This window comes from Tachysurus fulvidraco, chromosome 19 (assembly GCF_022655615.1).
Source record: "Tachysurus fulvidraco isolate hzauxx_2018 chromosome 19, HZAU_PFXX_2.0, whole genome shotgun sequence".
Taxonomy (NCBI): Eukaryota; Metazoa; Chordata; class Actinopteri; order Siluriformes; family Bagridae; genus Tachysurus; species Tachysurus fulvidraco.
The window spans coordinates 17793616-17819180 of record NC_062536.1 but is presented as its reverse complement, the minus strand read 5'-3'; the positions used below and the strand labels follow the sequence as shown (position 1 = coordinate 17819180).

General features: G+C 42.1%; 1 protein-coding gene across 4 annotated transcripts in view; it reads left to right on the top strand.

The window, feature by feature from the left end:
- Positions 1–202: 202 nt before the first annotated feature.
- Positions 203–25565, top strand: part of atp2b1a (ATPase plasma membrane Ca2+ transporting 1a) — a 45629-nt gene continuing 20266 nt past the window's right edge. For 3 of the 4 annotated variants that reach the window (XM_027160322.2, XM_027160325.2, XM_027160324.2), the window contains exons 1-6: positions 3033–3187; positions 12918–13354; positions 22494–22691; positions 22851–23108; positions 23341–23466; positions 25026–25187. In XM_027160322.2, the coding sequence (XP_027016123.1) occupies positions 13162–13354; positions 22494–22691; positions 22851–23108; positions 23341–23466; positions 25026–25187 (937 nt within the window). In that variant the 5' untranslated portion in view covers positions 3033–3187; positions 12918–13161. Of the gene's footprint in view, positions 416–3032; positions 3188–12917; positions 13355–22493; positions 22692–22850; positions 23109–23340; positions 23467–25025; positions 25188–25565 lie in introns of those variants that run through there. The other variant, XM_047803750.1, reaches the window with a different exon arrangement.

Here is a 25565-nt window from a genome sequence, read left to right as displayed (position 1 = left end):
GTGAGACAAGTTACTTCCTGTTCTCACTTACGTTATAGCAGCTAGAGAAGCTTACACGACAAAAACCCACAAAGATTTTCCTGTGCTGGAAAAACTCCTGACCAATCAGAATGAAGCAATTCAACAGCACTTTGGTATATGTAATTGTCTATATATATTTATTTGTGTCTGTCTGTGTGTGTGAGATCGAAGGTCTGGAATTCGGCTCCATGTGTATGAATTTCGTCATGTAGTTAATCCCAGCATACAGAAGACTGGTAGTAATGAATGTGACGAGACAGTGTACGAGACAGAAATCCCATGTGCTGCGTTAGTAACGTTACAGTGCTCCTGTGAACAGGGTTCATTTAAGTACAGGATGATGCTGAAAAGCTGAACACTGGAGATTTGGCTGTGGATCTACATAATGAACCGAGTAAGTATGTTGGTTTGGTTTGTTAATTGGGGCTGTGTGTGTGTGTGTGTGTGTGTGTGTGTGTGTGTGTGTGTGTGTGTGTGTGTGTGTGTGTGTGTGTGTGTGTGTGTGTGTGTGTGTGTGTGTGTAGGAGTGTATATAGTGCAGTTCTGTGCAGTCCTGGCTCTCTGCTTTGCAGGAACATCTGCTTGAGCTCTACAAGCTTCAAATAAAAAGCACAGAAGTGGAAAGTGGCACAAATAAAAATAGACCCTGTGTCCTCTTTGCTCCAGAGGTTGTTGGAAACCGAGTTGGCGGCTACTCGTGGCTAAGAGAGACCTACTTCAGACATTTAGTCGAGTGCGATGATAAGAAAGATGTTCAATAGCAACCGAAACGTGTGCCGATTTCCTCCTGTGTTTTGTTTCTTCTACATTTGAGGAAGATTGTTTAAATGATTAATTCCCATTTATGGAAGGAGACTCCAGTGTCAGTGCGTTCTAACAGTCAGACGTTTGAGGAGTTTACGCCTGTTTAAGGTTAAAAGTGAGTAAGATCTTGATGAGTTAGATCTGACAAGCGCATGCTAGGCTTTGTAGTCATCGACTTGAGAGTCTGTGAGCAGACGGGAAAATCCCCATTTGCATTTTCACTTTCAGCTGCGTGCCACCGCACCTACACTCTCAGTCCTATTACCAACACATGCCCTGCACACACACAATACGCTTTTAGTGCTTCCCAGACTATAGGGACTTTTCTCAAAAATATGACTTAAATATCTCATGACTTTATTTTTTAGTAATGAGTTCATTTTTGGTGTTCGTTTGATCAGATAACTGCAGACTGCAACTGTAACTGATTTGTTTCCCTGCATGACATGTCAAACAATTTGGAAAGATGTCATTCTCAGGACAAATCCCAGACCTTGAGCAAAGCCTTAACTGCTCAGTTGGGGATAAGTGCATCCACCTTGAATTATTCATTCATTCATTCATTCATTCATTTTCTACCGCTTGTCCGAACTACCTCGGGTCACGGGGAGCCTGTGCCTATCTCAGGCGTCATCAGGCATCGAGGCAGGATACACCCTGGACGGAGTGCCAACCCATCACAGGGCACACACACTCTCATTCACTCACACACTCACAAACTATAGACAATTTTTTCCAGAGATGCCAATCAACCTACCATGCATGTCTATGGACCGGGGGAGGAAACCGGAGTACCCGGAGGAAACCCCCGAGGCACGGGAAGAACATGCAAACTCCACACACACAAGGCGGAGGCGGGAATCGAACCCCCAACCCTGGAGGTGTGTGGCAAACGTGCTAACCACTAAACCACCGTGCCCCCATATGTGTGCCCCCCCACTTTGAATTAAGTGCAAATGAACAACCTACTTAAATACCCCTCTTTTGGTGCACTCTTTCCAATGATGGACCAATTATGAGTATCCCAGAGCCACCAGATGTGAATCTGGAATACACCCTGAATGGAACACCATGTATACAAATTCACATTTACAGTACACCTCAGGGCAACTGACTGTAGCCAGTTCACCCAGCAGCTGGCAGGATATGCGTATATGCATATTTTCTCTTGTTTGAATTTAACATTTGTGCTGTAACTGGTGCTTTTAAAAGGATTCAAAACTCAAATCATTTCAACTTCATGTTGGTTCTTCCCCAGATTGTTATTATCTAGAATGTCCTTGCATGTTATGACTGTAAAATTTCCTTTATGAAACCCTGTTCCAGACATGACAATGCTCCTGTGCACAAAGTACACTACTCCATGAAGACATGGTGTGGAGGTTAGGGTTGGACTGGAAGGTCTCGTGTGTCCTGTACTGAGCCCTGACTCTGACTCTGAGTTTATTATAATGGTGAAGCTGGAATAACTATGGAATGAGATGTTTATGAAGCATAATGAAGTTATAAATGATTTCTGTGCATAAGTTTAGTGTGTTTAAAATGAATGACATTTTTTAAATATGACACATTTTGAATACATTTTGCACAAAATATTTAATGTAGTTGAAAAAACAGTTGCACTGTAAAGTGTACAAATGTGTGTGTGTGTGAGTGTGTGTGTGAGTGTGTGTGTGTGTGTGTGTGTGTGTGTGTGTGTGTGTGTGTGTGTGTGTGTGTGTGTGTGTGTGTGTGAATGCGTGTATGGTGTGTGTGTTAAGGTCCTGCGTGCTGCTGTACAGCGCCATCGAATCAAGATAGAAAATCTCTACGTCATGGAAAGAGTGACGTCGGCTTTAATTAGCCGCTGGGGAAGACTGGTCCCAGACTGTGGGCGGGGCTTAAAGAGCCGGACCTGGTGCTGACTTGTGCACGAGCTTTATTTGTTTATTTATTTATTCATTGTCAGATCCATAACGTGCACCACAAACGCTCCTTTCTATTAAATTCGTATTCTGCATTCACACACGGAGGGGTTTAAAGCCGGTAATGCAAAATAACACACACACACACACACACACACACACACACACACACACACACACACACACACACACACATATATATATATATAAATATATATATATAAAAGACAGATCTGTATTCCAGAGACCAGGCGATGACGTCACGGTTTCCAGCGGCGACAGATATGTCGGTTAAGCCAATAGGGGGTTCGCATTAATATCGCTCAGCGCCGTCCTTCTGACGTGGGTCACGTGTCCCAGAGCGACGCACGGTAGTGGGCGGGGCTTCACCTCAGATTGAAGGAGGGTGGTAGTGCGGCTGGAGTGCGGCTCACGGAGACTCGCGCGAGCGCCGCTTGGTGAGTGTCTTATATAAATATACACGTTTTATATGCTTTATAATTCTCTTTTTTTAAGCATTGCCTTGAAGAATATTTCTTCCTGCAGTTCACTTCAATTTCCAGCACGCACTTGAAGCCGAGCTGCGGTTTAAGGGCTGTTTGTTTGTTTTTTGTTTTTTTTTTACACACAGACATTTACCTCAGGAACTGTTTTAGCATTTTCTTTAACGTTAGCTAGCCAAATTGGCTAACACTCGGAACTAGCTCGTGGTAACGACAAGTGAATGGACCGGTCCGGTTAGAGAGCAAGAAAAAAAAAGTAAAAACAAGAAGAGAAAGAAGGATAAACGATTATTGGGTGTTTTTTTTATTGAAGTTAGCTAGTTAGCACGGGCGTCAGAATGACAGCGGTCCGTTGGAGAGTTTACCGTTAAGTCGTTGGGATTTAAATATTTAAAAAAAACATTCTAATTCGAAGAGAGGAATAACGATTCGAATGCACGCGCGTGTCACGGGCGGCTTGATGACAGGTCAGACGAGAGACATAAAGAGCTCGAGCTCGTTTGTTTTGTTGTGGCTATATAACATATAAATATAACACACACGTATATATATACATATATATATATTTATTCATTTATATATATAATATATATATATAATACATACACACACACAGTGACCTGGACTGGATATATTCGGCGAGGCGAGGCACTTTTTCTCTATTAGACAGATGGATAACGGGTCCTTGCTGCTTGCTATAACGCTTGTCATTTAAAAAAAGGAATGAAATAGATAATTAAAGAGCAAAGCACGAGTGTGGAGATGTGTAGATTTGAAGCAGAAAGCAAACCGGAGACAAAGCTTTTCTTGATGGCAGGTCTGATCATTACAGGAGAATTTAGTCTAAACTCGGATGATGACAGGATGTCTGTTTAATGTTGTGCACCGTTCATACAGAAAGGTGTTAGCTTGCTTGCTAGCTGGATGTCATTTGCTGTTTTTTGGGTCTGGCTCCTTCTGCTTAGGCGTTTTTTGGAGGAAGAAAAGAAAAGATGATGAATAGATCTGATCTTATGCTGGATGAAAGATTATGCAGATAGCGTTTGGGTATTTGGAAGAAGTCCTAGCAGTAATGCAGCATGTGTTATGTTGGCTGTCATGTTATTCCTCCTGATTTCATACTGTGTGTGTGTGTGTGTGTGTGTGAGATCCCTCGTGTGGTGGATTTGTACAAGGTTTAAGGGAGTCGGTGTGTGGAAATGTAGCACATATTTGGTTGTATTAAACATTCTGCTACGTTTTATACTGAATCTCGGCTGTAGTGTGTCCTTATCTGCTCTTATATTATATTATATTACATTATATTATTATATACTGTGTACATGTAGAGTAGAAAGTCTCACATAAGTGTCCACCCTTTTGATTCCTACATTATTCATTATCAGTTCAGCTGTCGGATTTTGGAATATTCATGCCCTAGTGATATTTTAGTCTCTCTGAGTATTATTTATATGCTACGTGCGTGTGAGAATGAGACTCGTCATCAAACACACCTGTTAACGCACCTGATCTGACTGTCCGCCATTGGGTTTTGTGCAGAACCCTCATGTGCTGCCTCCATGGGTTCGGCTGTAGGTCAGCTTATTGTCACCTCCTACATTTCTAGAGAGAAGAGAGAGAGAGAGAAGAGGGAAGAGAGAAGAGCGGAGAGACGAGAGAGAGAGCGAGAGAGAGAGAGAGACGAGAAGAGAGAGAGAGAGCGAGAGAGAAGAGGAGAGAAGAGAGAGAAGCAGTAGACTGAGAAGAGGAGAGGGAGAGAGAGGAGAGAGAGAGACGAGAGAGAGAGCGAGAGAGAGAGAAGGGGACGAGAGAGAGAGAGAGAGAGAGAGAGAAGGAGGGAGAGAGAGAGAGAAAGAAGGAGAGAGAGAAGAGAGAGAGAAAGAGGAGAGGAGAGAGAGAGGGGAGAGAGGAGAGGGAAGGAGAGAGAGGGAGAGAGGAGAGGGAAGGAGAGAGAGGGAGAGAGGAGAGGGAAGGAGAGAGGGAGAGAGGAGAGGGAGAGAGGAGAGGGGGGAGGGAGGGAGGGAGGGAGGAGGGGAGGGAGGGAGGGAGGGAGGGAGGAGAGAAAGAGAGAGAGAAGAGTGATAATATATAGGAATAGGAGAGACTAAGGGGATAAGATAGATAGACTTTCTCTTGACTCTCTCTTTATTCCCTCTATCGTATATCCTCTTTCCTTCCCTCTCTCTGTCTCTCTCCTCTTTCCTTCTCTCTCTCTGTCTCTCTCCTCTTTCCGTCTCTCTCCTCTTTCCTTCTCTCTCTCTCTCTCTCTCTCTCTCTCTCTCTCTCTCTCTCTCTCTCTCTCTCTCTCTCTCTCTCTCTCTGTCTCTTCTCCTCTCTGCTATTGACCCTGGAGCTGAATCTCTTGATGTTAGGCTACTTGATGAAATTGTGCTGTTTTCATAAGCGTAGGTGTGCATTTAAGTTATGAAATAAATTCCATGAGAAACCAAGGTCTTTAGCTTTTTACATTTCTGTCATCACCTTACAAATGAGCCGGACTAGATAACCTGACCCTGTCTTACACAGTTATATAGATCCAGCTGGTTTGTCAGAGGAAACAAACATTAGTCTTTTTAACTTCAAAACAGTTGTTTCCAGAGGGATATTTTTCCTCTCGCTGATGGCTCACACAAACAGCGACGGCACAGCAACAGAGAAGCGAGGAAGTGCTGCACTCCCTGCCATGGCATGTCGATCAATAGGCCGTACAAAGTACAAATGAGGAGTCCACAGACGTAGTGAAATTCAAGTATCAGGGAACGAGAGGATCAGAGCACCGAGGGCCACTGAGTCACCGTACCCGAGGGCAGGGGTTCAAAACTGAAACGCCACTGGTCAAAGTTCAAGTAGAAAAAACACTTAACAGTGAATAGACACTGCTTTTTCACAAAAGAGCATGTTCATTTTTAATCCTTGTAGATTTCAGTTCGACGTTAGGGAGCGAGACGGAAAGTCGAAAGGCTTCGGCTGGAAAATAGGAGGATCATTGCTCAACTCATCAGCGTTTGTTACGGTGCATCATCAAGTATATTATCACTTAAGGGATTTATTCCATAAGCTCCGTGTTGCTGTAAAGTGAAGTACATGCTAACTTTCACACTGGCAGTACAATTCAGCTGGACCAGCGTAGCCACAAAGCCGTGAAATGCGCCTCCGTGTGTCCTTTTGCATACACGTCTCAAATCGTTTACGAATGAAGGATAATTTATAGGTTTAAGGCCTGATGACACATGATGGATAAAGGTGCAGCTTTAGCTTTAAAACCTTTTATTCGCATCAAATAACAAATAATAATTATATGTACATGTTCTGATGCATGTCGTCTATCAAACAAATGCCATTAAATATCATCATATAATTCTGTCTTTATTTTTAATATTTAAATAAATGTTTTTAGTCAAAGAGGTCATAGTACAGGGTGAATGTAGATGAGTAGAGGAAGTGACATCACACTACACCACACACGATTAGATGGCCTGTTGGTGCTTCCAAGTGTACGTGAGCAGTGTTAATACACTGTCGAACATCAAGATCTTCTAGGTTGGTGTGTAGGATATCTCACACATACACACGCCTATTGTGTAGTATAATATCCAGAAGCACCAAGTGACCGGCGTTACTCTGAGGTGCGAGAATTGTCCAAATGAATTGTTGTTCAAAGTGGAACCGAAAGGAACAGTACAGCAGCACGTTACTGTTACACCGGCATTGTAGTTAAAGACACAAGCCCTGACATTTAAACCCACAGTGTCTCCAGACGTTAGCAGCGGTGTTGCAGCCTGTACAGTGTGACAACCGTGGTAAAGCCTTTACACAATCCTTTACACAAGTCCAATTGCACTCCTGACCTACAGTGTACTGAGTGTTTAAAGAGGCAGTGTCAAAAATGCCACGTTCTTTAATTAACACCAAAACGATGAGGTGAGCACAATTAACTAACGACTGTAATATGACTGAAAATAATAATGAAACCTGAAACAGTTGATTCGCAGGAGCTTAAAATAAACACAGTGAGCAAAACGTCTAGCTAACACAATAGTTCAACTACAACAAAACATAATGGTATTCAAAGTTCTTTGTGAAAAATAAATGAGCCTGTGAACCAAAATGTCCACTTTCAGATGAGCAGAGTTCAGAGCAGCGCTTCTTTAATGGCTAATCTAGCAATCTAAAGTATTTAATACAGAAAAGATTGAGCTAGCAGCTTCAAGCTACCAGTAAATCATCACACTTCACATCAGCCAGAGTTCTCACTATTTAGAAGATGGGACTCGGTAAACCTAATCCCACACAGACAAAACAACCACTTGTTCAAAAGAAATATTTTATCTGACCTGCAACTAAAAAGCCGTTCGGCCTTGAAAAAGAACAGCAGGTTTTCACAGAACTGTTTTTTTTTAATGCAATATGTTTAAATATATATCTGCAGCGAGTTCAATGTGCCGAAGGCCAAGTGGTGTCCCGTGGTTTCATTCCATTTCAGTTATAAGAACTTTTAGCCGGGCTGCGTTTTTATCTCCGTAGCTCAGTAGCGTATTTCATGTAGCAACCTAATGCTATCAAAGTTCTCCCAACACTTACTGCTTACTTATCACAGACTTGTCTTCACTCTTTTACACGCAAGCCAATACTTTATCTCAAAGCTCATGCGCAGAAACTGCAACGTTCAATCTCTCTAATCAGCCAATCTCTCTAATCAGCCACTCTCACTATCGCGTCTCTCTGCATTTAGGACTTTATTTTCTCAAAGAGAAAGTAATAGACGTATGTGAGGGGAAAAATGAAGATGCAGCAAATCCAATTCCCAGTTAAGATTTTCAGGCCACTTAAAGCTGAAGTTCTATTGTCTCTCTCTCTGTCTGTCTCTCTCTCTGTCTGTCTCTCTCTCTGTCTGTCTCTCTCTCTGTCTGTCTCTCTCTCTGTCTGTCTCTCTCTCTGTCTGTCTCTCTCTCTGTCTGTCTCTGTCTGGCTCTCTCTCTCTGTCTCTCTCTGTCTCTCTGTGTCTCTCTCTGTCTCTCTGTGTCTCTGTCTCTCTCTGTCTGTCTGTCTCTCTGTCTCTGTCTCTCTGTCTCTGTCTCTCCCTGTCTGTCTCTTTCTCTCTGTCTGTCTTTCTTTTTTTCTCCGATGGAAATGTAAGAGGTTAAGATTTTTCATGGTTGGATGATGATGATGATGATGATGATGATAAACTGTTCCCTGTAATATCAGGTCTTCCTTTCATCAAGTGTTGTAATTTTTCCAATCAGTTTATCACATCTTCATGATGAAAGTAACAGGAGAACACTTTTTTTCTTTGTCTTTTGTGCTGCCTTAATTTGACTTTTAATCCATATATAGCAAAAAATATACTATATATACTGCCTAAAATTTCCCCCGTTGTGTTTTTTCTTTTTTTCTTTTCTTTCAGTAAGCACTTGTTGCTGTGCACAACGGTGTGTCAAATAACATTGTGCTCTCTGCTTGCCTTTATTGACAGGACAAAGGTGAAAATGCTCCTTGATTTATAAGGGAAAGAGCTGAAATGATTTAGCTTGCAGCTAAAGCATGGCTCGAGGAACCGTGTGGGAGCTCTGATCTAGAGTATGTTTGGGAATTCTGAAAGAATTAACATTCGATCTGTTGAACAGAAACCGAGTAAATGACCAAAAACATATACACAGTGAACACACTTGTAAGGAGAAGGATTCAGTGCTTAAAACCTACAGTGAAATAAATTAGGTTGAGTTTTGGTGCGTTATAATTGACCCGATTTGTCACCGGCGTTGATTCCATGGGCACTTTGTCTTTTTTCTTTTTTTTTTTCTTTTTTCTTTTTTTTTTATACAGAAATTGTCCATGTAGACTTGCTTTGGCAAACATCTCCGTCTAATGAGTAATTATTTTTATTTGTTAAGAGGGTGCTTTTAGCCTCAAAGCATTATCTACTTGCACTTGCTTTGTAGTTAAATAGAAGGTTAAGTAGCTGGGGCTGTTCAGATAAAGCTGCTGACCCGTAACTTGTCCTCGGTTCGTGTGTATTTTGTCTGTCGTGGGCGTGGCACAAGCACTACCGCTGTCACCCGTGGGCATGTGCCATCCATATGTCCAGCTCTGACGAGTGTCATGGCCGAAATGCAGCCTGCTGAACATGATTGAACAAGATATCATTTATTTGTGTTTAATTGATTGCATTAAAGTAAAAATACTGATGTATTAATTTCCAGACCTATTCATACTAGTTATTAACAGCTCAAGCTTTGTTTATCTCCATAACGGTTCTATAAACTATCTGAAATCTAATGATAGGTTGGATATAACAGGAACAACTGAAAAGCACAGATTCCATCCGAGGAATCACTCGAGTCAAAATTGTTTGTCGATTTGTCATTTTAATGCGTCATAACTAATTTGACTATAGTTTGAATGTGTCAAAAATGTATAGTTTCCTGTCACTTTGTCTCTTGCTGGTATGATCACAGCTTTAATGTAAAAGGCTGGGGAAGATTTAGGTTTATACTCCGGCGTAATACGAGCCACAGCTTATATGCATCGGAACACCAAGATCACATGATTAAACTGGTTGAGTTTGCTCGGTTTGGATGAAACCTTCGAGGGTACATCATGGGGTACCTGTCTTTCACTTAGAAACCTGGATCTAGCATAAGGCTCATAAATCCTCCCTGGCAAGGAAAGGTACAATTTAGTACACGTTTCTACTTTTAATTTAGCTTGTTAATGACTTTGTAGCTCCAGTGCATTACAACCTGTGTGTGACGGCGGAGTGTTTAACACACAGGTTGGTTTTTGCTGTGTATCTTAATGAACTAATGCTTCATGGATCCCTTCAGATCAGAATCTTTTAACCTTTGCAGTTCTTTCCTCATCCATTCAATCAGTACAAACTCTAGACCGATGATGTCATTTATGTAAATTCGGACATTTTTTTGTGTCGTCACTGTGCCTACTCGATTTATCGGCCTTTTCGTGTCACACACAGAAAGCAGCGAAGTGTGCACACACATGTGTAAATATGTGTCGCGCGAACAACACTCACTCCAAGGGGTTTCTGTACCGTACAGTGCGATTAAAACCAACACCTCGGCTTTATTCCCCTCAGATAGACGTGTCATGACCCACTTCAGCTGCAGCCGCTCTGGGGATGAGAACAGGAACGAGGAGGGGTCGGCTGGGTGATTTCTAAAAATACATCACTGCCTGTGACTCCAGTGTGGAGGGATCCCTGGAATTGCTGTCCTTGACTTGCAAACACAGAGCACACACACACACATTGGGGGTCCAGTTGCCAAGCTAGGATGCATGGGGTTGGGTGGGGGTGGGGTTTGGGGTTCTGTAGGTTTATATGCTCCAGTGCTTTTTTTAGGGTGAAACGAAAATCAGTCAGAGAAGAAAAAGAGATTATAGAGTACATATTATAGCATCTTGACACTACAAAGCGTTTTGTGTGTGTTTGGTAAGGATGGCCAGTCCAGTGATGAAAGAGTTAAGACAGTGTGTGCCATTGCTCAGCCGTGTACCATCCCAGCTGTTCTTTAGCCATCCAGTCACAATGATTTTCTGCTGTTGTGACATGTGACCTGCTTTGCAACCCGAAACTGTTAACGTGAAGCAAATGTTGGCGCCGCGCTCACTTTGGCCAAGCTCGACCTCTTGTTCGAGCTTCTGTCCACTACGGGCGGATCCAATAGAGCAGGAGCTTGTGCTTTGACGCTTTTCATTCAGACAAAGGTTCAACCAGGACATTGTTTTTTTTTTGTTGTTTGAAAATTAGTAACGCTGTGGTGGTGTCATTTCCTGCTATAAACAAGTTAGCTGGCTCATTTGATTATGACAAGACCGGTACACAGACAGGAAGCTTAACCGGTTGCTCGACGGATGCGCTCCTCTTCTGACACACGAGGAAGTGTGATTCTTTTGCGCTGGACCCGAGAGCTCCCGAGAGAACGTCTTTCGAAAAGATTTATTTATCCATAAAAATTATTCAAAGCTGCAGTGTAGTCTGAAAAACTGAAGTAAAACTACACTACAGTGTCCCTGAGATACTGTGAGATATTTCTACATGTAAGACATATGTCCAGTATAATGAAGACCGGAATACAGACATGATAAAGGAAGTGCTTAAAAGCTTTGGGAAGGATGGAGTAAGAAACCGATCATGGTTGAGGAGTTTGTATGCTTACCCCATAGCTCATGAAGTCATAGCCAGCTAACGAACAAGGCAGGATGTCTCTGTAACCTCTCTGTATTTTTGTATTTCACACTTCTTCTCATCTAATGTTTGTCTTTCTATCCTCTGGTCCGGTCTTTAGCTACCTAACTTGTGCAAGACTCCTCTGACCTGTTGGAGATTAAATATAACACTCAGAAAACATTCTTTAATGAGGCAATGAACAAGAGATGTTCGGTCGATCGATCAACGTTTCAGACCAAATGCTACATCATCAAACAGTAATCTATCCAAATCCCCAACATCAGCTCCAATGCTCCAATGAAAAAAGACATGCTGACATTTTATAATTTCTTATGCAGCTGAGCAATAATATCACTTTGGAGACAATTTTGCATAGTAAATGCTCTCGCACAGGTTTCTCTCTCACAGCAAGTAGCCAAGGGATTATGCTAAGGAAAGGCGTCGGTTTAATCTCATTAACCCTTTTTCACTCATTCTACAGCAAGCATATTAAACTAGCTTAAACTGCTAACCAAGCTTTCAGCATTAACGGGTATGTATCTATGGGGTGGAAGGGTTGGGGGGTATTTGTATGGCACAACATGCAAGCAGAGAGCCACTAAATCGTCCCCTTTTAACCAGAGCATCTCTCTCTCTCTAGTCGTTACTATAGAAACAGTAACATATTAGTATGCATGTTAGAGCGCGTTTATATAAACCCGACGTTTACATTAAAGAACTGCTGTCTCAGACATGCCTTCTAACCAATCAAATTTGGTAAATCATGGTGTGGTAGCAAACTATTTATTTATTTATTTTAACCACGTGGCTATATAAATGTCCAGTTCACTAGCATGAATTACCCAGTACTACTGTGTATGAGTATGAAGCAACATTCCCTCCATTCTCTCGCAATTTCCTTTCCATCAAGTACAAGTGGTTTTTTTACGGTAAACCAAATGCTTAAGTTGCTGCTCTTTTTGCATTTCCTGTTGTGTATGTGGGTGGTGTATTTATTTATTTGTTTATATGTTAAAATGTAAAAAAAAAATAAAAATAAGAATTATTACTTCCTCTAAAGATCAAAGATTTTTCCATTGAAATTGCCATGTAAAATCAGTAGAAATAGTGTAGAGTGGTGGTCGGTTTTAGCACAAGTTGACCGACAAACCCCCCCCCCCCCATCCCCACCCTCTCGACCTCATACAAGATGAATGGAAAAGCCCCAACTCGCTAGGTTATCAGGTTATAGGAGCTGTGATGTTTTTCCTCCTGTGTGAAAGTATGCAGTGTGTCATGTTGAACCTGAGCCAGTGACCCGGTGTTCCTACATTGTATTTATTTTTAGGTGTAATGGAATCTTGCTGAACTTTAGGTGTTCAGTGTTTCATTTCATAACAACCTTGCGTAGTTCTGTACACTGTCCAGTTGCAATACTAACCTCCTCTCCCTCTCTCCCTCTCTCTCTCTCTCTCTCTCTCTCTCTCTTTCTCTCTCTCTCTCTCTCTCTCTCTCCAGATTTGTATGGATTGTGTTCTGCGACTCTCCTGTCAGCATGAACGAATGAGCTTACACAAGAAGTTGAGGGAAATGGCTTTTGAATTGACCCAGTCCTGCCATATACAGTCAGTCCTCCTCCTCCTCCTCCTGCTTCGTTGAAGGACGTCAGTTGTTTATGGGAACTACTGGCATCAGTCTCCTGAGGATTTAGCTTTCCTTTGGGACGCCTAAACAAAACCACCCCCCCTCCCCCCACAGCGACATGGCTAACAACTCGTACAGCGGGGTAAAGAACTCCATAGCGGAGCCCAATCACGATGGGGAATTCGGCTGCTCGCTCAAAGACCTGCGCTCACTCATGGAACTGCGGGGGGCCGAGGGATTACAAAAAATCCAGGATACTTACGGGGACGTTAACGGACTCTGCAACAGACTGAAAACTTCACCCGTAGATGGTACATCAGATATTCTTCCTTACTTTCTGTTAATTATGAGTATGCAAAAAGTATGTGGTTTATTGAGTCTGCATGCGGTAAGTGAAGCCTTCATTCATGGCATAGGACAACATGGAAAGGACAACATGGAAAGAACAACTTGGACATTCATCATCTTATGCAGTCACAACAATGCCAGTTTTTTTTTCCCCCTCTCTTTTTCTTTAATTTTTATTTATTCATTTTTAAAGTGTCACACTTTCTGCTACAGAGAGGAATAGAATAGAAATACCACAGAAAATAATCCATAAGTTGTGAATTTACATCCTCGGACACGCCTCGTGGCGTTTCAGAATTCCACGACGCCGCTTCCGTTGTCTCCACCCACTCGGCATACCTGTCGAGAAAGCGAAACTGCTCGCGTCCGCTCGCCTGCATGCAGCACTTTATCCCCTTATCATGCACATTGCGCTTAATCACAGGCATGACCTCCACTGAACTGTGAGCCAAACGAGGGATTTTCAGTTTGATCCTAGATTAAAAGAAAAAAAAAATCATCATCCATCACATCCACAGCTGCTTGATCCTCCTCCACAGCCGTCTGTGTGTGTGTGTGTGTGTGTACACGAGAGGTTTAGAGTTCCCGTTCAGTCAGTTTTAATGAACTAATGACTTGACCGTGGCACTTTGGTGGTTTTCATATTTAAGATAATTAGAACGTAATGTAACCTGCAAACTGCTGACTCTCACACAACCTCCGGCATTCCTCTGTAGTAACAGTATTAACAGAAATATGTCATATCTCGTAATTAGACATCATACACACATTACTTTATGTTCCTTTAATATGCCACACCTCCCTCCTCCCGGTTGCATACAAATTAGAAGGAAAACACCAAATCCATTTTGTTTAAACTAGGGCTGGGCGATATGGCTGAAAACTGTATCACGATATCAGTGTTTCATATCAGTCGATATCGATAATTATTGATATTTTTTATGACCCATTTAAAATAAGGACCAGGAGAAAAATATATTACCTTTAAACATTTTTATTATTTATCCTCTGATCAGAATCCCCTCAGTTATTAAATATCAACAACCAGGAAACCTCAAATAATTACAATGTAAACATAAGTCTAAAGTCACAATGAACACTTAACTATTATCTCTTAACATTTCAGGTGCAAAATGAAAGAAAATGTAAGAAATGCTTAATAAGGTGTAATAAAATAGTGCAACAACGATATGGCGCAGCCAAACATGATACTGTTACATGATTGGCTGTTAGCGTGTCACTCCCTACGTTACTAGGTTACCAGAGAGCGAGTGCCTTTTGTTAATGGAACCAAGCTTGCTTCGCAACCTCTGCTTTCTTCCGACGAAGAATAAAAAATAGCAAACGTTTTATCGAACACTCACTCTCACTCACTCACTCATTTTCTACCACTTATCCGAACTTCTCGGGTCACGAACACATTTTTTTTAATTTATATCGATAACGTGTCTATCGCGATACATATCGTAATCGTTTTATCACCCAGCCCTAGTTTAAACCAAATCATAGTTGTTTTTAGAACATTTTCAGAACATCCTTCAATATCTCTGTGCAGTGTTTCGTTTTTGTCATAAGAAAAATAATTTCTACACAGCTTTTCATCACGACACACCACTCCATGTTTCGAAGACCCCGTCTATATCAGCTATCTGACATCGTATACTCCTGTTTCCTGCCTCACAGGAAGTGACGAATTCCAGACTCGGGCCACTTGGGGAAATGTTTATTTTTAGGATGTTGGTTCCTTGACCTCATACTGGAAAGGAAATAATATTGAAATCACTGCTATGATTTAAAATGTATTTGCTCCCATTATTTATTTATTTATTTATTTATTTATTTATTTATTCACTTACTTACTTAAAATAGTCTTGCATTAAAAAGGCAGTCAATAGGAATTAGGATTCTGGTTAGAAGTTTTGATTAGTTGTTTATCTTGGCATTAAAGGTGCAATAGTGGAGTAAGATGTGGGTTTAGCAAAAGTGTATGCAGTCATTTGAAAACTGACCAATCTTTTAAATGCTTGTTTGTTGGGATGCGCTTCATCTCCGTAGTCACTGTAGATCCTATGGGCGGTGCTTCATCACAATCTTAGGAAGTGTGCAATTAAATTCATTTTGTCATCAGTGGATTATGAGCATGGCTTCATGTTCCACCATCATAAACTCTTTAAATGCCACAGCATCAGATCTTTTTATGTATACAGAATATACAGGAATGTGTGCGTTTTGCATTTGAGTGTCAACTAAGTAGCTGTGTTTTTGTGCAGTGTTTGTGTGTGTAGCATGCACCAAAGCAAAGGTGCAAACACTGCAGTCAGATCCACTGCAGCGTCCCACGCCACTCTGTCTCCCTCGCCCAAGAGCATACTTCTTCTGAGAATATATCCTCAGTGCACTTCTCTCGTTACCTAAAGGTTCCTTTAATTACACAACACAGTCCATGACAACATGTTACGCTTGTGATTTAAAGTCCCAGTGAACAGCTGAAATCCTGAACGCTCGAACCTAATAACCCGTAACGTCTCGACTCTTTGTCACGTTAGCGCTACGGCCGCACGAGAGCCGAACTAAAACAGTGTCGTTATAGTTACGCTAATATCCTTTTGTTTAAAAACAAAACAAAACACCAAAAAATCAAGTGGTAAGCAATTACACCTCAGCCAAATAAGACTGTTTTACAGCAGGGTTGCCATGGTAACCTCTTTCTTACCCATCTCATGCTGATTTCCTCCCCCCCCTTTCTGTCTTTTTATCTACCCAACACACCTCTCTTATTTTTGTCCCCAACACGAGTCACGTGTTATTCCCCAACTCGCGTGGGACACGATGATCGCACGTCATTGGTGGAAATCCTCAGCCTAAGCAGAAAGCGGACTCAGAATGACTCTTTTTTTTTTTTTTTTTTTCCGCATCGCTATCCGTTTCCAAATCGTATGTCACAGGATTAGAGTCGATTTACATTTTAGACGATTACTCAGGCCCATCCCCCAGCCCTAGTTAAAGCTCTGTCCACATAATCGCGCTTATTTCAAAACGCTCGGCTTCCGTCGCAGTTCAGCATTCTTTCGTCTCCGTTTATACCTTTCCGTCTTTCACGTATTCCTAAACAAGACGTTCGCCCAACCCGGCGCCGGTGTGACTGATCGTCTACAACAATGCTCGTAAAGATCTTCTCATTTGCACATGATTATTTTAACTTGCAAATGTGAGCAAATCGCTGGCACTGTACAACTCCCGTTCGTGCCCCGGGCTCCTGCGGTGTGAAGTGTCCTCATGAATAGACCAATCTAAACATAGACTTTGAGTCAGTAGACGTCTGCGCTGGTTTCTGCACACTACAGTAGTACGCTGAAGAAGGACTCAACTCCAATAGATTACACACATGAATCAAATCAGGGAAGGGATTAAAAAAAAATGTTCATGCTAGAACATTAAGAGATTTCAAAAGCACGTATGCCATGGACCGATCGATCAAATAATAACACGCCATTGCGAGACAGATGTCAGAGCTTTCCATATCTAAGCTAATGGACAAGAGCAAGCAGAAGAGAGACAGGCATTTTTTTTTTTTTACCTTCAGTTCACTTCAAAGTTTTATCAGCAGGCCATCGGATGTTTAAACAGCCTGTACAAGCAGACGAGAGAGAGGAGTCGAACGCTTTCATTCGATTCATGTTACATTATTTATTTATTTATTTTTTATTATTATTTTTATTTTATTCTCAGATTTATAAACAATGCAACACACCGTTTCGGAGTCTGTATAAAAATGATCATTTATTTTAATTCAACAAATTAATATTTTATGGTCAGAATGACTACGAGATGCGTGATGACCGATTTAAACCGCTAGTCACATCTGTGAGGTCACTACACATCTGTAGGTGATCCATCACCGGTGTAATATCTGATGTGCTCTACGTCTACACGACGTCAGCGAGAATCGTTCTAATATTCAAATACATTTTAAACCAAACGATCATACACGGTTACATCATTTGCTGCAAGTTGAACGTTCGATAGGTTTTGATCCGAACGCTCCGAGCACATTTATTTCTGTGCTGTTGTCGACCGATATCATTAATAATATCCAGATATATTTATACATCACTTTCTCTTAAGGTTACATTTTTATTTCAGTATCAGAAACTATGCCAAGTGCTTCATTCTGTAGTGTTCAGCTGCAAATCGTAAGTTTATACGATTTTACACGGTTTACACTTTATAGCAGTGTGTTCACTTCCGGAATCTGATTGGTCGGTGCGTTCACTTCTGGAATCTGATTGGTCGGTGCGTTCACTTCTGGAATCTGATTGGTCGGAGCGTTCACTTCCGGAATCTGATTGGTCGGTGCGTTCACTTCTGGAATCTGATTGGTCGGAGCGTTCACTTCCGGAATCTGATCGGTCAGCTGGTCTGAAGGAAGCTGTGACATGAATGACAGACGGTTTTAATTTCCCGTCGTATAATCGAAGACTAGTAATGAACGGTTTGTAAAAAATTGTTGTTGTAGATTCACTAGTTGATTTGGTGGTGTATTTGGGAGACACTTTAACATTTACCGAAGGAGTCGTGGTTTTTGTAAAGAAAGTCTTCAGCTCAGGAGAGTTCGTGCTCACTGTTTTTGTTTTTGGGGTAAAATGACAATGCAAGAGAAAGAGATGGTGAGCGAGAGAGAGAGAGGGGGGTGGGGATAAGATGTACCTTTATTCGTCCAGAATTGGGGAAATTTCTCTGTTACAGCAACAAAGAGAAAGAAATGCAAATATATAAAGAAAAGACATAAAAGGAGAAAGAATGGAGGAGATAGTGAGACAGCGAGAAGATGCTGAGAAGAAGGGAGATTTGTGGGGTGGGGGCTGGAGGGGGGCTCTATATAACAGCGATGTGAGTGAGAACAGGAACTAACACTAATATTGATTCATTAACTATGAAGCGTTAAAACGCACAATGTGCCATTCATTACACATGGTAATTGTTGACAAGTGAGTAAAGTTGTAAGTAAACGATGTAAGTGGAACGAAAACGACGCGCTTCAGCCCCCAACTCACCCCCGACGGTTAAGCGTAGATTAACGAACCGTTCTGACGCGTTTCTATTTCGCAACTCTCCCTTTCACTGCCACGTGCATGTATTTATACATAATCATATTTATAGTCATAATAATAAACAGATTAATAAATGCTGTTTGTCCAAGAAAACATGTAAACACTGTCAAAGTTTTCTGTATGGAAATGTTTACTGAAGGGGTTTCTGGTGTCGGTACCAGTCCACTTTAGGAGTTTCTCTGAACCTGTGCCCTGTTGTGATGAGCACTTTATGTCGAGTCTATCGAAATGACAGTCACGTGACAGGAGGTGGGAACGGAGGTTACTGTTTATTCTGCTCAGGATATTAGAATTGTCTCATGGATCTCAGGATTGTAGAAAGGGAATAGATCGGCGGATGAAGCGTCGCGTCTGTGAGCAGAAGTGCAGTTGTGCAGCGCTGCAGAATGAAGCCGGACTGAATCTATTTGCAGGAGCAGTCAGCGATTTGAATTCCTTGCAGTCAGGGTTGTCTGTCACCTTGCTTTTTAAACCATAATTACAGCCTGTTTCCAATGTGGTCACGTCACCCTAGCGGGAATTAAAGCATCCTCTTGAGTGCGCTGTGAAAGGGGTGTATGCAGATGTGATTAAATGGCATGGAAACGCACATGTTGATGGGCCTGCGAGAGAGGGAAGCTGTAATGTTTTTGTCTTTCTCTTTGCTGGACTTTAATCTCGCCTTGTCGCTGATGCAAAAACGTGGACACAAAGGTTGTATTGTGGAGACACGGACCGTGCCTTTTGCTGGTCTCATCTCGTCTCATGGGATGTGATTATAGACGCCGTTGTGTGTACTGCGACAAAAAACAGGGGAAAAAGGATCTTTTAATGAGCTAGTAATGAGATTAGAGTATAAAAAAATCCTTCCACACATCTATCCCTTCCTTCTTTACCTCCGTCCTTCCTTCCTGCCTTCCTTTCCTACCTCTCTTCCTTCCACACCCTCCTTTTTTTTCCTTGCCTCCATCTCTTCCTGCCTCCCCCTCTCGCCCTGTCACTCCTTCCTTCCGTGACTCCTGGTCCCCCCCCCCCCCTCGCTTCCATCCTTCTTTCTCCATCCTCTTTTCCTCTCGTCCTTCTCATACTTTTTTTTTTCCCTCTCCCTGCTTCCATCCCTCACGTTCCGTCCCTACGTCACGTTAATAAAGTATTCAGAGCACCAGCACAGATATAAGTGTTTCATTTCCTTTATATTAGACGACATTCTTGCGTTACGTTTGCGATCTTGGCTAAAAGTCACTAAGTGATTAGGCGACGTTTGATCATGAGCTCAGGAAATTTATCTAACCATCGCACATAAGAGGTGACTGTGTGTGCTGTGCATGTATTCTGAATGGTTTATAAAAAGGTCACGTGTGATTTGTGCAAGCTAATCAACGACTAGTAAAGGCTGGTGTGTGTAGTGCAGCGAGCGCAGAGCTTGTGCTCCTTACAGCTTTGTAGACAGGCCGCCAAAAACAAAGAATATACAGTACATACCACAAATAATCTTTTATTGTGAACTACAATCACAAGTAGAGCAAGTTTTTTTTTTTTTTTCCCTCCCCCTTAAACTAAAGGAGATGCTTCTTGTCCATCAGGTGACTACAAAAAAAAAATGCAAAACAAACAGCCCAGATGTCTAATCAGCTTGTTCTCGTGTTTGTCTGAGCTCCCGACTCGTCAAGACACTTCACGTCGTGTCATGTCACAGCGACTCGCTCACCTTGTCCGAGCACATAATTCCTGCCGGAGTCACGTCACTTCATTTCACACACTCACTCGCTCACTCAGAACAACACCACTGTGGAATTTTTTTGTCATTTGCCGTGTGGTGGAATGAAAGACGGTGTCTGAATAAGTAATGAGGGTGCAAGTTTCAGTTTTTTCAGTAATGACGCATATCATCATCAACATGACAATGGACTGTGCTGATTCCTCTGCCAATTCTGTCTCTCTCTCTCTCACACACACACACACACACACACACACGGAGAGATAATGCTCAGCACCAGTGACTCTGCATTTGTGTGAATATCACACAAATCTCCACCTGTCAACGTTTTTCTGTACACACAGAAAGTGAGGATGCCGTTACTTTTTCATCATTTTGCGTATAATATGTACAGTATTTTCCGCACTATAAAGCGCACCGGATTATAAGGCGCAGTCTCAATTACGGGGTCTATTTCTGTACTTAACCCATACATAAGGCGCACCGTATTATAAGGCGCATGCTAAAACATACGGTCCACAAAAAAAGGTAACGGAAGCAAAACAGTGAGTTCAGTTGAACTTTATTCTACTATTTAACAACACACACATTATTTTTTAATCAATCTTCTCCCACAAATCCATCAAAGTCCTCATCTACTGTGTCTTCTTAACTTGGCGCAGTACATTTTCTTGCTTCCTCCACTTCCGAACCATAGATTCATTGGTGTTGATGCTGCTCTATTCCCATTTACAACCGTGTAACTGATAGCCTGTAGCTTGAATTGTGCCTCGTAAGCATCTGATTTTTATTGGCGGATGGCAAACCAACTTAAGGTGCATTTACCGCCACCTACTGGACTGGAGTGTGGAGCGCATAATGGTTAGGAAGAAACAAATGTTTTGCAACATACCGGTAGTTATACTGTACCTACCGGAGGCGTGGTGAAGGTAAGCATACATACTGTACGTATTACGTAATGTCCTCTGATTGGTTTATCGCTGCCAGCGTACGTAGTGTATGTATTACGTCCCTGTGTCAGCGGGAAATGGTCCGACAGTCAATCAAGCAGAGCGCTTACCAAAGTTGCACAACAACATTTTTACAGATTTTTGAACTCTGTGCACACACAAGGCGCACCGGATTATTAGGCGCACGGCGGATTTTTGAGAAAATTTAAGGCTCTTAGGTGCGCCCTATAGTGCGGGAAATACTGTATATAATTTGATTAGATTTTTTTTTAAACAATGGTGTTGGGCACTCTGCATACAGTCTACATCATCTGAGATTCAACCACATACAGAAACAATGCAGAGCGAGACGAGACGACGACCACGTTAAACGGTTACCTACTCGAAGGCGTGGAGGTTGTGCGTTACGTTAAAGCCTCCGTTAGGTACGTTAGCTCCCGTCGATACGGATAACGGGTTTGTTAAGCGTACAGAATAGGATATATGGGATAGTTACAGCTTTAAATCTCCTCTCTCTCTCTCTCTCTCTCTCTCCCCTCTGTGTCCTCTATACAGGCAGTGATGTAAGTCAACAGCGACTTTTGTTTTGCTGCTGATAAAAGTCTGTTTGTACTGCAGACAAGTTGTATGTACTAAAGACGTCGAATTTCCATTCTCAGCCATTTACCGACCGCAGCCACACTTTCTCAATGACTTGTATTCACTCCTCCGTTTGTTTATTTATTTATTTTGCTCCGGTTCTGACAGCACCGTAGTCACATCCTACACGGTTCATTCCTGACGCAGTCAAATACGTTCATTTACTTTTTAAATGACCAAATTTGCATCATGCATCCAAAGCAGTTTAGTGTGAATTGTAAAATAAAATAAAAAAATAAATAAGTAGTAGAGATGGTTCGTGCCTGTGGAGCGTGTTTGTAGCTGGTACAGTTAGCTCATGCTGCTAATCTGCAAAAGTAACTGAAGCCTGTTTTCACATGTTAGTGTACAGTATAATGTTGCAGGGCGTGTGTTGGGTTTCTCAGCGCTCGTGCGAGAGCACTATGCAAATCGAAGCAGCCGAGGCATGAATTCTGTGTTCAACAGAAACGCTTGGATTAAAGGGAAATTTGCCTAAATGAGAGTCTCGCAGCTAAAACTGGCTCTCAAGCGACAGCTGGAATGTAGGTCATCGATGCGATGCAGTGCCGCCAGATGTTGATCAAATGTAACCTTGATCTCTGCTTTGTTAGTTCTTATGATGGTGGTTTTTTTATACTGAATCAGCACATCTGTATTCACATAGTTAGACATGTTTAATGCTTGTAATGAAATCTGACATTTCTGTTCTCTTTTTTCCCCCCAGGTTTAAGTGGGAACCTTGCTGATATCGAAAGCAGAAAATCAGTGTTTGGACAGAACTTTATACCTCCGAAAAAGCCAAAAACTTTTCTTCAGTTAGTATGGGAAGCGTTACAAGACGTAACGTTGATCATTCTAGAAGTGGCAGCCATAATTTCATTAGGCCTTTCTTTTTATAGACCTCCGGAAACAAACGATCACAGTAAGCACCGCTTTTAAATTCTCACGATACCTTTTGCAAAGTTTTTTTTTTTTTTATCTGATATTGTGTGGTAAGCTTTTTTTTTTTTTTTTTTTTTTTTTTTTTGTTGTTGTTGTTGTTTTTCTTTTGTTAAAAGTGTCATGTGTTTTGTGCGTGTAGAATGCGGGGAAGGATCGGGAGGAGTGGAAGACGAGGGCGAGTCCGAGGCAGGATGGATCGAAGGAGCAGCCATCCTCCTTTCTGTAATCTGCGTGGTGCTAGTGACTGCCTTTAACGACTGGAGTAAAGAGAAGCAGTTCCGTGGCTTACAGAGCCGCATTGAACAAGAGCAGAAGTTTACAGTGGTGCGCGCCGGGCAAGTCATTCAGATCCCCGTGGCAGAGATCGTAGTCGGGGATGTCGCACAAATCAAATACGGTAAGCTTGCGCTTTAAATGGCCGTGACGCAGAACGCGATTTAACATGACGTGCTCTCGACTGGCCCGCTGCAGCCTTCCCTCCTGAGCTCGTGTATCTAGAAGAGGGCAGGTTGGTTTTCACCTCCCTCTTCAGGAAGCACACGTTCGCTTTCACCTTCTGCAGGGCATGCGAGAGCCGGCTGCGGAAATGATATGACCTCCTTCTTCTCATTGTTCTTGTCGTCTTGCAGGTGACCTCTTACCCGCCGACGGCGTTCTCATCCAAGGGAACGATCTTAAAATCGACGAGAGCTCTCTGACAGGAGAATCGGACCACGTGAAGAAGCTGATAGATAAGGATCCAATGCTGCTGTCAGGTACGAAGCCGTGACCGACCGTCCGTCAGGGCGATTAATGATTAATCATTTAATACAGTCAAATACTATTTAACAATTATTATTTAATAGCGAGTAAATGAGCACAAATTTGATCTCGAGCACAGTGAGGTGTTGTACAGTTTTATTTGAACACATTTTCTCAGAGTATTTAAATGAGTCAGATCATCAGCCTATTTAATATTCACTCACACCACAACTGGAGAGACTGCCGTGGCTTGACGCTTTACGTAATCAGGGATCTGTCCGTCATCTCAGGCTCCTGTGCATGTGGACCGCTAACTATTCAGTCCCCAAACCACACCGTTACAAAATCCCGAGGTTGAGGTGGCCGTTGCGCTTCTCTAGTGTTACTTGGTCGAGCATGTCGTCATCATCAGGGGAAAAGCTTTATTTTGTCACTGTAGACATGAGCATACTCTAATCCCTGGTGCTGAGTGTTCTCTAGAAGTGAACGTGTGCTGTAAGCAGCGGTCATCAGAGGAAAGGGAAGATTATCTCATTTAACGTTTATCTCATTAACACACATTTTTAATCCTGACCGATGACTAGTGAAAAGACCGTATAAATACTTTATAAAGTTATTTTGACGGTAGTTTAATTTGTTTCCTGCGCATAGAAATCGCAGAAGGTTTGTTACAGAATAGGCTTTAACGGTTCAAGATATCTCAGAGAAGTGTGAATAATGTAATGTCACTGTTCCAACATCAACTCACCCAGCCCTAATACTGTATCTAGAGGAAGATCAAAACATTTAGGCAATAATGCACGATTTATTTGCAAATTAAACTGAAATGAGAGTCGCGTCTGAAAGTGTGATTATTTTCAGTCTTTTGAATCCTGTTCAAAATCTCGCCATTTCGGACCTTCTTTAAAACTATTATTTTTAATTATTATTATTATTATTTAATCGTGTATTATGCTGATCGTTGAGCGTTCTGTAATCCAGTGGACGCTATTCGATCCAGTGATGGATAGAAGCTGGATATTTGTGTGTTTTTATGTGTTTGGATTTTGTACCGATACACAAAAGCCCTTCAAATTCCTCTTCCTGTTTATAGAAGTACCTCAGGTCGAATGAGCAATTTTTCCATTTTAAAGTATCAAGTACTTTTTTCCATCAGGCAGTTAAAGTTATGAAATATAAATGATGCTGATTAGCTGGGTCGGCTATATGGGGAAATGCTGCGGTATCGCATGCGAACGAAGGTCCGTGTACACTCTATAATCACCCTGCGCTTCTTTTGCTCCGTGAAAGGAAGCTCGAGAGCAAGGTGGTGTTTTTATTTAGGCCTTTCTTCGGTGTTGTAATACGAAGCAGCAGCGGCCTTAATCCCACTTTGCTTAATTGTCAAAGGAAGCTCTCGGTGCTTTATAAATAGCCGCTTCTTTGGGTCGTTTGGTCCGAAAGACAGCCCATATTTAGATAGCACTTACGCAGAAATTAAACACTGCATGTTTGTTTGTGTGTGCGAACCGTTGTGTTTATTGTACTTGCAACCAAACGGCATGCCCTCACCCGTGCGTCCTCTTGTGTACAGGTACCCATGTCATGGAGGGCTCTGGAAAAATGGTCGTCACCGCCATCGGAGTCAACTCCCAGACCGGAATCATCTTCACGCTGCTCGGGGCAGGAGAGGAGGAAGACGACGACGAAAAAGAAGAGAAGAAGAAAGAAAAAGAGAGGAAGAAGGACAAAAAAAGTATGTCTGTACTGTCATTTGGTGTCCTTCCAGCCTCTCTGGCAGTCTGACCTGTTTTAAAATAGATCAGCCACGTTAGTCTGTGGCCTTTCCACGTGTAGAGGCAGCAGCGCCGTTGTTATCCAAAGAAAAACTGTTATCTAATTCGGGCGTGTCCGCTCGTGTAAGGGTGAAAATGCACTATCTCTATTGCACAAATGCGCGCGCACACTACTAACAGGACTGCACTAATGCCTGACTTACTGTGGGTTAGAGTAATGTATGCTTTATTTCCTGCTCAGTCAGGTTCACTCGCCATAGACAAACACCGCGGCGCAGAGTCTCTGGCCATTTAAGGCCGTATCCACGAAGCGCTAGACACAGGGGTTGCCAGATCAA